This window comes from Nicrophorus vespilloides, unplaced genomic scaffold (assembly GCF_001412225.1).
Source record: "Nicrophorus vespilloides isolate i.1.1-1 unplaced genomic scaffold, Nicve_v1.0, whole genome shotgun sequence".
Taxonomy (NCBI): Eukaryota; Metazoa; Arthropoda; class Insecta; order Coleoptera; family Silphidae; genus Nicrophorus; species Nicrophorus vespilloides.
In genome coordinates, this window is record NW_017100109.1 from 623,920 (window position 1) to 639,816 (window position 15,897).

The 15,897-nt window shown below is 33.8% G+C and overlaps 1 protein-coding gene across 1 annotated transcript; it reads right to left on the minus strand.

The window, feature by feature from the left end:
• Positions 1–12,726: 12,726 nt before the first annotated feature.
• LOC108568382 (probable 39S ribosomal protein L23, mitochondrial) lies at positions 12,727–13,706 on the minus strand. The gene is made up of 3 exons (XM_017929444.1): positions 13,637–13,706; positions 13,298–13,577; positions 12,727–12,950 (listed from the first exon to the last, which is right to left on the minus strand). The coding sequence occupies exons 1-3, from the start codon at positions 13,648–13,650 to the stop codon at positions 12,789–12,791; spliced, it is 456 nt and encodes a 151-aa protein (XP_017784933.1). The 5' UTR covers positions 13,651–13,706; the 3' UTR covers positions 12,727–12,788.
• Positions 13,707–15,897: the final 2,191 nt, after the last annotated feature.

Here is a 15,897-nt window from a genome sequence, read left to right on the forward strand (position 1 = left end):
TTTTTGTTTGTGCTCTAATTAACGAGTTTTATAGCGCTTCTTACATGTAGACGATATTTATTTATAGCGAGTCGCTGATTAAAACAGCTAAGAAGATTACGAAACCGCGACATGGCTGTCTCCCGGCACCGAGGTTCACTCCATATCTGCAAGTTGGTTTGCTTCGAAACTAGTTTCGGGCAGGGCGGCACGATGTTGAGTTAATTTCCAACTCAAACTTGCGTCGCTGGCTTTCATTGAAATTGATTTATTAAACGTTTCCACTTAATTAATTTATTAGACGATATCCCCCCATCTGCATACACACACTCCACTCAGGACTTCCCTTGTAGGACGACGACACGGAGCGACATACAATTAAAATACCGAACCTACATTGCATTTCATATTTTAATTCCACGCGTAGCGGAGAAAAACAACAACAGGACAAGAAAAAAATATTACAAATTGTATAAATTTGCATTTGATAGTGGAAAAGTGAGGCAATCTCCGTTTAACATATTACATTCACAGTTCGCTTTTGTTGTAAGCAGGCCCGCATTCTTGCTCTCCTCTCTGATAATTAAACTCGACCAAAGTTTCTGAGAACAGAAACAGCAAAGATAATCATTGTAATTAATTTATAGAATTGTAAGTGTCTGTTCTATGAATGACGCAGCTTTCACATATTTTTTTTCACAACACTAGTTTCAATAACACTAGTTTTAAAAAACGCTTTCTGATAGTTAAGTATACCTTACGATTTCTATAAAAACTGAAACAGTCGCTAAAGATGTCTCATGTTTGCTATGAAATGTAGGAATAGTTGCCTCATCATTATTATGAAACTTATAATAATTGCTAAGGACATGATATGATACCTATATTAGTTGCTAAGAACGCCTAATGGTTGATATAAAACCTATAATAGTTGCTAAGGACATCTAATAATTGATATAAAACCTATGATAAGACGTCTCGTGATTGCTATAAAATCTATCATAATTGCTAATGACTCCTCATTACCGATTTGAAACATATTGATAATGTCGCTTCATAATTGCTATGAAACCTATGATTCTTGCTAAAGCCGATAGTTGCTTTGGACGACTTGTGATTGCTAAATCTATGATAGTTTGCTAAGACGTCTCATGATTACTATGAAACCTATCATAATTGCTAAAGGACCGATTTGAAACCTATGATAGTTGCTAAGGACGCAAGGAATAATTGCTATGAAAGCTATGTTTGTTTCCAAAAACGTCTCATCATTGCTACGAAACTAATGATAGTTGTTAAGGACTCTTTTTTTTATAAACAAGCTATCCTTGTAAATAGATTACAAATCACACTCACCAGAATCCTCTCCCTGATTACGCATTGAGGTGTAAAACCACAGAAATCGCGAAACGAATTACGTTTTAGAGAACGTCATGCTGATGAACACAAAACAGAGCAGTCAGGCGGTGCGAAATTGGCCGGACCCTCACCTCTTCTCGCATCAACCAGTTTTTATTTTATTATCCAGTTTATGAACGCAAAATAAATACACTCGACGGTTGGACGGGAAGAGTACGAGAAAAAATGGCATAATATAATTGCTAGCGTTAAATTGCAATTTACAAAAGCAATTTTCGATTCGATCCGCCGTACTTTGAAGGGATTAAAAGAAAAGAAAAAAATGTAAAAGACAAAAAAAAAATCATGTTTTGTTTTCCACAACTATTTGTCTCGAGTTCACTTCTTCAAGGTTAACTTTGATAATCTCAAAATGTACCTAAATCAATGCTATAAAGTTGCAGGAGTGCAATATGTGCAATATAAGCACATCTGATTGACGTTTGAGTGTGATTCAATTCAGGTTGAGATAATAATAAAAATGTGTTCTTCGTTTCAATACATTGTTTTTTTTTCACTTAAAGCCTTCTTCCGAATTCAATTTGAATGCAGAAAGAGTTGGGGGAGGTTAATAGATAGAAGTACATGTTGGATAATGGTCTGAAATAAACTGGCGAACGGTCCTTTCCGTACTACTAAAGAGGGGTAACGAATAATGTAACTTACTTTGCGTCGTAAAACCGTGAAGTATGCTCGTATAAATTTAAGGATTCAAAAATACATACATCAATTTTATTGGCCGACGTAAAAGAAAAATGTGGAAGACGAGCGAGGAGGGTCTCTCCTTCATCGTAAAATATGCTCCTCCTCACCGGAGGATCGGAAAACGAGACCAGAAGAACATCGCGATGTCATAATTGACTTCCATTTGGGAGACTTAATAAATGCGCTATCGGCGACTATAAATCTAGGTAGTCTTCCGAGTGATTCACAAATCTCTAATCGGTCGGGATCTTCGAGATTCTCTCGAACCATTAAAAAGTAATGCACTGAATTAAGTGGATGGTTTTTCTTGATGGCTTTCACCGTGACACTCTTAAATACCAATAAATTTACCTATGAATCTGTCATATGAGAAAATTAACGTTAGAATCAATATCAATACGTTTCAAATTTGACAAGTTAAAAGAATTCGAATGTGTAAAAAAAAATTATAAACTAAAATTTTTCAATTTGTATCTTTTTTTTTCTTCTTCAATCGAATCGAAAATTTAATAAAATACTAATATATTGCGAACAAAAGCTATCGCAATAAATATTAGTTTTATTGACAATAACAAACATATATATCATTTTTATCGAAATGATTCATAATAACAACAATATTTTTCATGGATAAAAAAAACATTTGCTAAAGCCATATGTAATGGTTTTTAAATACCAAATATTGTCCATTATAAGCATTTAATATAATTTCATAAAGTGTTGTGTATTTTGTTTGCTTCTCTGTAGCATTTCTTCGGAATCTCTGGAACTGGTATTACGTTTATTAATATAAAAATTAGGATCAGGTTAGTCAAGTATACGGTATTTAATTAGATTATTTAATACGTGATCATGACCAAATCGTGGTTATAAGATGTCGCTGTATTAATGAACATAACTACAGTGGAACCTCGCTTAACGAGCAAAATGAATTGTACGAAAAATTACTCGTTTAACGAGCGACGTTTCGCATAACGACTGACAATGAGAAGAGAAGACCTGGATTGCGCGCCGGCTACATCATTTTTAAAACTTGTGCACACATATTAGTGTATTTTTTAATATATTAATCATCTTTGATTTTCTTTGTCATCTTTGTTTGAAGCAGACCATTATTATAATATATAAACCACTATGTACGCTTTTTATAAATAAACAAATTTTAAAAGTATAAAAAGACCTCCACCAAGTCCCCGAATTGATACAAATAATATAAACTCACTTCACCGTGTGAATTGGAAAACAGTTCCTTGTATTATTGGTCATTCTAGTTGCATCTTAGTGTTGTTTGTGATTACAAAATTTCCAAACTTGTGTTCAGACATGTTATTTGTGATTTTTGTATGCAAAATTTAACAAAACTTGCATCTCTTCGAATAAAAAGCCAAAGAAAAAACATAATCATAGATATGAAAAGCAAAATCATGAAAAATGGAGACCAACTTAACTTTTTTTTTCTCCGGCATGGAACGCATTATCGTAATTTACATTTGTTTATGTGGGAAAACGTGTTTTACTATACGAGTAAAAATCCTGAAATTTTGGAACGGATTAAACTCGTTAAGCGAATTTCCACTGTATTTTATTTCTTTTGCAGAAAATGTTATATTCTCTCTTGATTGGCGTTCGGACATACCTGCAGAAGCACTTCCCAAATGGAGATGACGTTTTCATAAAGAAATGTTATTTTACTATCATGATTAAGTTAGCTTTTTTATAGACTATATATTTGCTCCTCATTGGTTCTTTATGAACCATATTCTTAGGTTAAAGACTATAAATAAATAATTAATTTTTATCAAATTCATATTTAAAAAAAACTCTTAATTCATTCATTAATTCATTTTCTATTCTAAATTATGACCTGAAGTGTTGGAGATTAATGTGTAAAATGGGCGTTCATAAATGAAGACAAAGAATGCATAAGGTATTGAATGGAAATTGAGAAATAAATATGAGACAATGTTGCAATTAAGCGTGGGAGTGTACGGCCACCAGAAACGAAACAGTCTTTACGTTTTGCACACATTTCGTGATTTATTCGGTGGTACCGATTTGTGAGTCTGTGTGTGTGTGTACATACACCAGGGTTATTAAATTTAATGCGTGCGGATTTTTCCTCCTCTCTGTTCTCATTATTATTATTCCCGCGCATTTTTGGGCCCCAGATACGATTCCTTCTCTTTTTTAATGAAATAACAGTAATTACGTTTCTTTTCGCTTTGGGGCGCGCGGGCGGATATCGCGATAGTAGGTGGAGCGCGTGTCCCGGGCCCGTCCGAAGGATTCCTTCCACTCTCTGCTCTTTCTTTTCTCTGATCTTCATCCTCATCCTTTTTCTTTTCTTCTCTTCTTTTTGTTTTGCTCTTTTTTCGGTGCTCTGCTTGTGCTCGTATCCTTCTCCTCCTCCATCCGATGGGTGAAAGAGAACTGAATCTGATAGTGTTCGGCCCAATTTGGGGGTCTCTCCTCCTCCTCTTCCTACACCACTGCTGCCCCGACGGTATTGCTGGATTGGACTGTCCGATTAAATTAATACGCGCGGATCAGGAGGAAAAACTTGAATAAGCCCAACAAAGGGGCATTAAATTAAATCGGACGATCTTCGGCCTGCCGCAAAGAAGACGTTTATATAACTGCGCGCATAAAGATACTAAACTAATAAGCATTTATTCGACCTGGACGATCTCCTTCGTCGTTCCGCATACTTTGGAAGACGACCGTACGAGCGTTATTTTGATAGCGAGAGAGAAAGAACCTTTTCTTTCTTTTGTCCACGTAATACTCGTAATAAAATTCGACCAGAAACGCGACCTCGGAACAAATAAATCCACTCTATTTACTTCACTGAAAACCAATATCTGGGCTTGCTCACGTATGTACAGAAAGCTCCGTTGTATACTTGTATTTGTATAAAAATGCATAAAAAAGAACACTCCAGTGCACCCTTTACCTCTACAACAATGCAAAGTGTTTACTTTTCGTTTACATTCAAGTAAAAGTACATAGATTACATCATAATCTAACCTATTCTAACATAAACTAAGTTGACCTAACCTATTTTTACTTAACCAAATATTATTCGACAATGGTCTGTTTTCAATATTGCCTAACCAATTCTAAATAATCTAACGCACTTTAATCAAAACACTATTTTCTTAAGATATATTAAGAATATAGCAATCTAAACAATAAAAGTCAACTGAACATAGATCTTTCCATCTACATTACTTATTTTATCTAATAATATAAAAAGTACTTCTAGAAATTCTTATAAAGTACACCTACTTTGTGTATGAAGTTTTGTGCAACAGTCTAAATGTACCACTGCAATGATTGCATGTCGACCACAGTTTTCGTACGTTTTGTTTTCCTCCGGTTCACTCCATCGGAGCGTATGCAAATGCACGTCTACGCGTTCTTTTTCTTTTTTTTTGTTGTTGTTTGTTTCGTTTGGGATTATTGCGAGACGCTCGAGCTTTATAAGAAGACACGCCACAAAATGTGCCGGGGACGATATTTGCGTGAGTAATTAATGGAATTTATTCCTCGCCCGCGTCCATAAATCGCGTTCAATGTTATAATTATCTGTTGAATGTCGCAGCGCTCCGGACGCAGTCTATGCTCGCCAAAAAAGGGAAGAAAAAACTAACAAAAATAAAATTAAAATAAGAAAATGAAAGGACGAGCATGGAAACAAAGAAGGAAAAGACGTGTTTCCTTCGCATTTGATTCCCAATCAATGTAATTAATACAACTCTCAACAAAAGACTAACTTAAAGAAATTCTTGTTGTCCAATTAGATCATCCGATATTGATATGAATATCTTTATATAGTTCATATACAATTTATTTCTTAAATCATGATGTGGTACTTAGTCCACCCCGCTTATATACTTATAGAGAAGCTCGGTTCTCTAAATTGGTAACCCCGACGTGATCGAATTGTAAACGAAATGGAGATCGCTCAAGTAGTAACGACATCATTTTTCCTTATTCATCCTTATCCCGATCATTATATTTCTATCAATCTCTGGTAACTTCATCCACAACTTTCTACATCATGGCAACACACCATCCACAAGACCTTCGACAACATGTTCACAGGCGCAACAACAACATCCACAAACTTTAACAAGCTGAACTTCATATAGTACATCAAAATCAACGGCGACACGACGATTATCACCGGTATTACTCCATAGTGACCATATCCTGCTCTAGCGGAGAATTCCATCCCGGTAATACGACTATTATTGCCAACGTGACTGTCCAGCAGTGGCGAATACCCTGGACATCTGGAATCCAACATTCTTCTATATATGGCTCATTCTCTGCACCAAAATCAAGCGTTTCAGCTGGTGACCCTTACCCACCGCCGACAAGCTAGGCATCATCCGGAGTTAAATTAGACGATTCTACCGAATTAATTTGTTTCACGGATCAAATTACCAGTAAGGTGGTACTCACTCCAGCCCACTTATATACCTATAACCGAGCTTCTCTAAAAGGATATGGTATTATTACAGCTATTTATGTTCCTGTGATGTTCGTGAGAATAAAATAGTGTTATAGAATTTATATAAAGTAAATTTATTGTTTTAATTTTGTAAATTATAAGTTTTTTTTTTATAGAAATCATCATGATATTAAGTCTATAAATTAATTAATGAGTAAAACAATAATAATATTATTTAAAGTATTTATATTATATATATTTTTTGTGTTAAAGTAGAAGCAATTTGTAGTTTGAGTATAAATAACATGAGGAATATGCGGTGAATGACGATGGCGAAAAATGCGATGGGAGGATGGAAAAAAAATATATTCGCACGTCATTCGGACAATTTACTTTGCAAAAACAGTGTACGCAATTTGTATTGGGTAAATTAAATTATAATTAAAAAAACGGAAGAGGAGGCAAAAAAAGAATGCGAAGACTGTGGACCGACGGTGGCGGTCTTCCTTCGATCTAATGAGGTCTTTACGCTGCGGCAATATTGTTTTTCATAATGTTATTAACATATTATCGAGGACCGCTAATGATAGCTATATGCGCTAAGCAATATATTGATTAAAAGATATATATATATACACACACAAGTGGATGGAAGAGGAGGAGAAGAAGAAAAAAAAAGGAAGACGAGAGATGCAGGACGAGCAGAACGAAACCAGTATTAGCGGAGCAGCAGCAAATCGAAGAACGAAAGATGAAAAGAAGTGAAAATAAAAGAAGCATGCACAAGAAGATTGCGAAGTGTATGAGCCAACGCACTGCAATAAATATTCCGCGTGGAAACTCATGTTTCAGATAAAACCGAACCTGATTTATATTTTTACTTAGAAATGGAAGGAACTGAGGTGAAGAGAAAATGCGTTCGTATAAATCGAATATTGATACGATTCATTAAAAGCAAAAAAATACATCCAGACGCATTTTGTTTGACAATGATCGATCGTGTTTCGTTGAGTCAAACATGGGAAATTGTCGAGCATTAATATTTTAGCAATTGTAAATCGAAAGATGATAATAATATTTTCTAAAGGAAAGAAAACTGTAAAAATAAATAATACAAACATTATTTTCAAATAATTTATAAATTTCACATTTTTTTGTTAATATTTAAAAAAATTTAATATACTTTGGCATATCTTGAATATCTAAATTCAAAGTTGAAGGCTGAAATAAGCTATGATTCTATAAATCAATCTATAATGTTTTTTTTTGTCTGAAATAAAAGAAATGAAGACTTTCCAAAAATGTATGTAAGTTCTGCTTGAAGTCAAATACACATAATCTTACGTATATGAAAATGCATCAGCAGTTACAAGTGATGATATTTGGGTTTTATTTTGTATTTCCAGATGATAACCAAATATAAATATCAAGAAAATTGGAATATTTACAAATTAAATTTCAATAATCGTCTTTTAATAAATCTTTAGTTAATAAATTAAGATCAAGTTAAAATAAAACAAACATTTTCAATGTAAGAAATTGTAAAATAATATTGGACTATCAAAAATATATAAATGAGCAATGAAATATTACATACATAAAGGAATATTTTAATCGATTCGAATCTATGCTTAAATAAATAGTTATATGAAGATATATATGTGAAATGAGAATATTTAATACGTTGGAAATGGATATATGCTAATATCTGTTGCTATGATCATTTTAAAAGCATAGAAATTGAGAATGCGTGGAGACCGGCGGCGCTCGTGCAATAAATCTCGGTGATTGCCCATCTCGAAATTGTCTGATTAGTAATAAAATTATATAAAACCAGCAGGATATCAAAAATCACTTACTTTCAACGTAATAAAAATCTTAAGTTTATATAGTGTTTAACTATCGACTAAAGAAAAGTTCACTTGTCTAGAGAATTTTATAAAATTTCTTTAGAAATACAGTAGAACCTGTTTTTGTGTGGTCCATTTTTATGCGATTTTTATGTCATATATGAATTCTAATGGCTTTGGCACCATTATAATGTTTCCTATCAATGTGCCAATTCATTTTGAACCAATTCATCACAAGAAGATGCGCGTTTTGTAACAGTGCATTTTTAAAATTTCTCCATATGTATAATGAGAAATTAAATGTTTTTTAAAATGTTTCCAAGTGTAATTTTATAATTTCTTTTGTTTGTATGCACTTTCTCATGTATTTCGTCCCTATCCACCGCATAGAAAAAGTTTCTGTAACGTATTATACAAAGTTATTTGTTATATGTAAGAATTTATGAAAATTTCGAATATTTTTTTTTGTACCTTTTTTTTATCCTTTTAATTATTTCATATTTGTGGACTTTTTATTACTATTCAATTTCTCATATTAGTAAATAAATAAATTATTAATATTATTTTAGAAACTGTTTGCTTTAAAAAATTCTGAAAATTAATAAAGACTGTGAGATTTCAAAAGTCGGTATGCGCACGAATTCGCGTTAGATTTTGTCCAAATACAGTGTGCTACAATTACACGTGCATTGATAACCAGATGCGAGGAATGCAATAGTACTTTTAGGATTCATAAAGAAATCGTGTGAACGATAATTCAGGCCCGGTCGGCGGCGTAAAATGGCCATAAACAGAGGAAGAGTGAATTTAAAGATGCACGTTCAGCAATGAATTCGAGCCTTGTGTGTGTCTGTGTATGCGAACGTCTGTCTGTTCGTTCTCCGCCGCTCCCGACGGTGGTGAAATTTCTTTGCAATACGGTGTAATTCAGTAATTTCTGTATATGGAAGTTGTCCCTATTTACCCGGGGCAAACATTTGGGTCGGCCGAACCGAAGAGGACTGTTCTATCCTTTCTCTCACTCTCTACCTTTCGCACCCATGTTTATGTTCAACTCCGTTGGTCTCTTTTGCGCAAATTGCCGAGACCGGTGTAATTAATTTATTAGTTCTGTTCTGTGATGTTGGAGTTATCCGAAGGTGAGGTGGTCCGAGGATGGCCCCCCCACACATACAAACACACATACAACACACAGAGAGAGAAACAGAGGACGCATCCACGTCCAAACACCAGCATGTATTTAGTATGCTCAACAATTAAAGTCATCCCGTCTGTTTTATATAGCAATAACATCGTCGGACAGAAAGAGAGAGCCTTCTCGTAAAACGGTGAATTACAGGCGATGCGATAAAATTTGCGCGCTCTCAGACGTTGCGGCGTAAAACACACTTTTTAAAGCACCAGCTCGAAACAACGCGCGTATAAATATCCTTCCTCCTCAACGTCTTTTTTTCGCTTATTCATTTATTTATCCTTTGGAGAAAGAGCAACGGCAACAAGCAAAGAGAGAAAGCAAAAATAAAAACAAGAGAGTAGAACGTCAACAGCAACAACAACAGTAAAGGCAAGAGGGGAGGGAATCTCTGCATAAGCTGGTGAAGTGAAGAGGACCAGAAATATTTCCGAGTGCTTTATTTGGTGCGAAAATGAGGGACCGGGCAGCCTCGAAGTGTTAGCAAGAAGATTTATCGGGCCGAGAACCGAAAAGGGGGGACTCCGATGTTCGTCTCCTCTTCCTCTCATCCTTCTTCTTCATCTCATCCTTCTACCACTTCTTCTTCTTCTACAGCGTGCACCTCTTCGGGGGCATAATTAATGCGTTCGAGAGGTGAACAGGACCGTGCGTTAAAATAAACAGGGAATGAACATGTCGCCGTTATCTGCGCGTTTATCCTTTCTCCGATCCTCTTTTTTCCGCCCATCCTCTTGTTTGTTCTTCCTTTCTCCTCTTCTTCATCTTGACTTTTTCTTCTTATTTTTCCTTTCGTCTCGTTTCCTTTTCGGCCCTATCTGCAAGGCGACGCGGCCGCCTCTTATATAATCAATTAATCTTCACCGGATCATCATTACTCACCGGGGAACGCACGAGGGCATTTTTAACAGGGCACCACGCAAACACGAGGAAATCATTAGAACACATTCCCAGAACAATAAATAAAACGATTAATTGACAATCCTTTAGTCGGCCAACGGAACGGAAAATGCAATTTGGGGAAAGCGATCCTCTCTTTCTGTGCTTCTCTCTCTGTTCTGCTTGCGCTCAGACTCATCCTTTCTTTTTTTTTATTCTCCTCTTCTTCTGCTTGCTTTCCTTCTTCATGCCCAATTCAACCCTACTTTATCTAAATTCCATATTAATTGCGGCTATTTATTATCCTCCGCTGTATTGTATCCAGCGTCTTTTTGTTTCCTCCGCGCTCAAGTCAGAAGGAAAATTAATATTTTTCTGCATCGTCTCCTTTCTCAGACGGATTATTATATATTTTCACATTTATATTACTGTCTGCAAACAACAAAAAATATATTAATAAATTATACTAACCGAATCACTCAAACCAGAAAAAACATACTTCACGGTAACTTTAAGTAATAAATAATTACATTTATTACAACAATATTAATTATATTAAAGTAATCTGTTCATAAATAAATATTATTATAGATTCAAATATTCTAATAAATCAATTCGAACATTTTGTTAACAATAAAATATTTCAATAAGAATTGCGATATCGGGAAAGAACATTCTTTAGTTCTTTCCCGATATCAAAATATGTAAACTAAAAAGAATATTTTTATTTGTAAAATTAGAGAACCATTTGGTGTTCAAAATAATTGTTCAAGTATCTTGATGAGCATGAATTTACGTCGCCCAACGCACTCACAATATTATGTTAACAAGTTTGTAGAAAGTCCTGTTAATGTCGTAGACGAGGTGTTAAGTTGGCGACATGCGAGGAGACAGAGGGAAAAAGTGTGACTGGATTTATGGAATCGCTTTCGAAAATTATTCGTGTATCGAGTTTTGCGTTTGGAAGCTGCGGAACAGTAACCATCACTAATAGCCCTATCATTAAGTCAGATATCCGTTTACTCGGGATAAACTAGATGTAAAAATAGGCGAATACGGCTCTTCCCTCTACATACCATCCCGATTTTTTTTTCTTTTTCGGATTCGTCCCTCTATTTTTGTTATTTCACTCACCTTTTTTTGTCCGTATCCTTTCGAAACCTCGTGTTTGGAGAGTAACCAGATAGTTGATGAGCGTAATCTCTTAAGAATTTAATAGCTTGTTAGGATTATAAATTCGTGTGTGTGTGTAAGTGTGAGAGTGTGTACGTAGTTCGTCCCCAACTAACTCCATAATATATTACCAACACATTGCCGGTTTCAAATTTCACGCGTTTCGAACAGAAACTTGGTATAATTTACGGCCGCACGGCGTTTAGAGTCTAATATTTTCAGTTTTTACAATCCGGAGGGTTGCGAGTTGTTTCTTTGACACTTCATCGAGACCAGAACCTCTGGATTCCTTCATCAGAAATAGCTGGACGCAAGGATGGAAATGCGACAGGTGGATTTATGGCTCTTTCACATCTAAATCTTCATTAGCGTTTAATAAGTCAATTAACTGGTTTATACACTCCGTACGTTTTGCTGAAACCAAAGGAAACTGCAAGATTATTGCATTGCATACGTGTCGGATCTTCTAAGAGAAAATCGCTTTTAAATGGAGAAATAAACGGTACTTTGAGACAACTTCTCTGGTCCGGCGCGCTCCCATAGGAAACCCGACGACAGTTCCACATCATAATTGTATTATAATTATTTTAATCTGCTTGTTGTTACGAACTGCAATTACGTTCGTTCTCCTACGTTTCTATTCAAAAGCGGATGTTGCTTGATTAGCAAACCGTTCATCAAGTCGGGACTTCAGTTCTTTATTACTCTTCTCTGTTTTTTCAGTTCGTACAGTAAATAGAGTTTACGCTGCATTTATGAAATTAATACTATAAGAGAAAAGAAAGTTGGATTATTTACGGTAAAATTATTTCAAAATTTACGAGCGTAAACATGCGTGTAATTTCCTTCCTCTAATGCAGCAATAATTCTAATAGCACAGTGTAAATAGCTCAGACTAAGCTACTTAAATGCATTCATACTATAATACGTTTTTTGTAAGTTTTAAATCGTTTGAACTCTGGATCAACTGAGTTTCCTCAAAGCTTAAATCATATATTACATTTTCAAATGCACCAAATCCAATTTATTTTTAAACCAACTTTTATAAAATAGTAAATCCTTTCCCTAAATTTCAAATAATCAATTCTGCTTTCATCTCTTTTATTATTAAATAACTACACTACAAAATTTATCTAATTTCTTTTGTACAATTTTAAATCGAGAACCATCCCGGCACATTCGGTCTGTCCTTATTCCTATCGACATATTGGTTGTAAATTTTCTTAGCTTCCTCCAAACTCTTCTCTTCCTGCTTCTGACTCTCCTCAACCTCTTTTGGGAACAAATTGGGAAACTTGAAAACTTCATCTTTAGGCTAAAAATAAATCATTAATATTTGCTTCACTACTACCAATTATAATGAGAATTAATAAAATGCAACATAATTCACAATTACTAGAAAATTACAAATCAAGTAAAGAATGATTCTGAAGAATTATTAAAGCAAAATTCGATACTAATAAATTACATAAAATTTGAAAATTCGAGAATAGGCAACCAAATGTACATTACGTTATACTTAACATATACAAAAAAAACTTCAAATTCATAATATAATATTCATAATAATATTCATTTTATATGGAAATCAAATTAAGTTTAAGATATGATCTTAGAAACATTATAATATATGAACTAAATGATTGTTCGACAGATACTTACTAAAATTGCATAGGCATATTTGATATCATCCTCTTTGACGACATATCCATTAACCAGATCCCTTTTAGTTTTTCCTAAAGCAATTCTTGTCCTCACATCGACTGTCTTCACACCATAAATCTTCTCCAGGTAATTCTTTACATCGAATTTGGTCATTTCAATTGAACAGGAAAACTGGACCACATTTGGTGGCTGCTCTTGCTGTGGCCTCACCAGTTTCATCCAGAAATTGGGAAGGAAGACACGCAACTGCGGACCCCCACGTTGATACAGAGGATATCTAAAACAACAGTTGTTAATTTAATTTAAACAAAATAGATTAAAATATAAACAAATTACATTCTGGTGGACATTATTTGTATGAAACGTAAAAAATGATAGGTTAGAATCAGGAATAGAAATGAAGTTTGCCTCGAATATTCTGAAATGTAAAAGATCAAATTGTATTTGATGACTTATTCATCTATTTAAGCTTGTTTCAGTTATTTCATTCATATATATTTAAATTATAAAGATTTATATAATAAATATATGAAGTGTCAAGTGTGAGTTAAGTTGCATATACCCATTAACTTTTAAAATGAAGAATTAGAAGAAATCAATATATTTATATTATTATTATGTAACTATTTTAGTCATATAACATAATTTCGTAAAAAGTATTAATCAACAATAAATAAATTTATTTTATCATTAGGTTTCTTCCCAAATAATCACGGAATCATTCTAATAATTCAGTACTTTGATCATAGATGGGGAAACGTATCTATAGTATTTGAATTTTTATGAATGTATGATTTTTTCCTTTTCATAAAGCATAATTTACATATTTATGGAATTTATATCGCTAATACCTGATTATATAGCCATTAACTAGAGTGAAACAAATGGACAATTTAAATGTTAATATTGAAACTCGTCCAGGATTTATTTTGATTTTAGCGTGGCGCAATCAGCAAAATTACCACATATTTTAATTTCCGTTGATTGGCGTACATTTTATTTATTTTTAGTCGCAGTTAATTATAATTATTATATGTAAATAAACATATTTAAATTGAGTTTATATTTATAATATTCCGATATTCACTAAACGCAAATGCTTTGATATTGTCCTGGTAACGCAATTGTTAAAATAACATCAATGTCAGTGTTTTATTTTTATAATCCGCGAAAGTGTTGTGCGTGTCCGAGTCAATTCTTCTTTTCTTGGTAAGCGATCTTAAATCCTTCTTTTAAAAGTTAAATTAAAGCTATTTAGAACAGTTTAAAACTTTGTTTTTCAAAGATGTTAACTTCTTGTAAAGTTTTAGACGTGAATTTGAAAATTTTAACTATATGTTTCGCTTAAAGCAGCCATCGTCATCTGTGGACCACTGTTGGGCCACGAGAAAATGTTGGTGGGTCGCAGATTTTCTTGTAATTTTTACCTTACTAAGCAGAATAAAAAGATTCAATGTAAAAAGAAGTGTATGTATGATTTCATATTTAGAATCTCATTTTTATGGAAAAACATCATGGTAGTGGTCCGTGGGATTACAAATATTGAGTTTAGTGGCCCGCGAGATTTTATATATTGAGTTTAGTGGTCCATGAGGTCAAAAAGGTTGGTGACCGCTGCTATAAAGAATATCCACAAATTCTTTGGTTGTCTAGTGCAGTGGTTCTCAAACTTATTGGGCCGCAACCCTATTTTGCACTTAAAAAAATTAAAGGACTTCCCGAGTTATCTGGTCCCCGAGGGTATCTGTAAAAAACGTAGAAAAACTCAATCAATTTATCTGCGATCTCCCAAGTATTTAACATACACTTTGAGCATCACTGGTCTAATAAATAATAAAAAGTTGCCAGAAAGTTAATTAAATTTGCTTTAAACGCATTTTGAGTTAACAGCAAACAGCAATGAGAGAGTATGGTTAATTAACACTAATTAATTAACTGAATAATGTCCATTTACTGTAACTAAAGGGTAGGCTTTTCTAATCGTATTGTGAACGCTGACAAGTTTTGAATGTTGCATAACCTCGCTAATGACTACTAATACGTTATCAGACGAACGTAATGCCGAGAAAATATTTGTTCGGCAATCGATAGCTTCAATCGCAGAATTTCATTTGCAAAGGGGGAGCGAACATTTAATCGGATCGAAATTGATCTCCGCAGCACAATGTAATTAGCGCCCAAGTAAATATTATATAATTCGATTTAGGATCTTTCGATGTGCAGACAATAAAGTACTGCAACTGTTTGTAAGAACAAGCATCATCGAACATAACGTTGTTAATATTTGAAGAAGAGAAAAACGGTATGAATTTTAGATGATTAAAAAAATGGTAATAATACGCTTTTGTAGAAGCCACACGATACCATCATACGTTATCTTCTATAGACTATTAAATAATCATTTATCAAACGACCGTAGACATATATAACAGTATTACATTAACTTTGACAAAAAATTAATGTTACTTTATTATGAATAATATTGAATTATTTTTTATATGATCCTATAACTATTGTTGTAATTCTATAAAAATATAATTTATTGTGTGGAATTAAACCATTTACAAACACAAACTAGTTTGATGCAAACATATTTA

What these genes read in the sequence shown, in the direction of transcription:
- LOC108568382 (XM_017929444.1), bottom strand. An exon ending in AATATGCCTATGCAATTTTA is followed by an intron (nt 12,951 to 13,297) that starts GTAAGTATCTGT and finishes ATTTATTTTTAG; the next exon opens with CCTAAAGATGAAGTTTTCAA.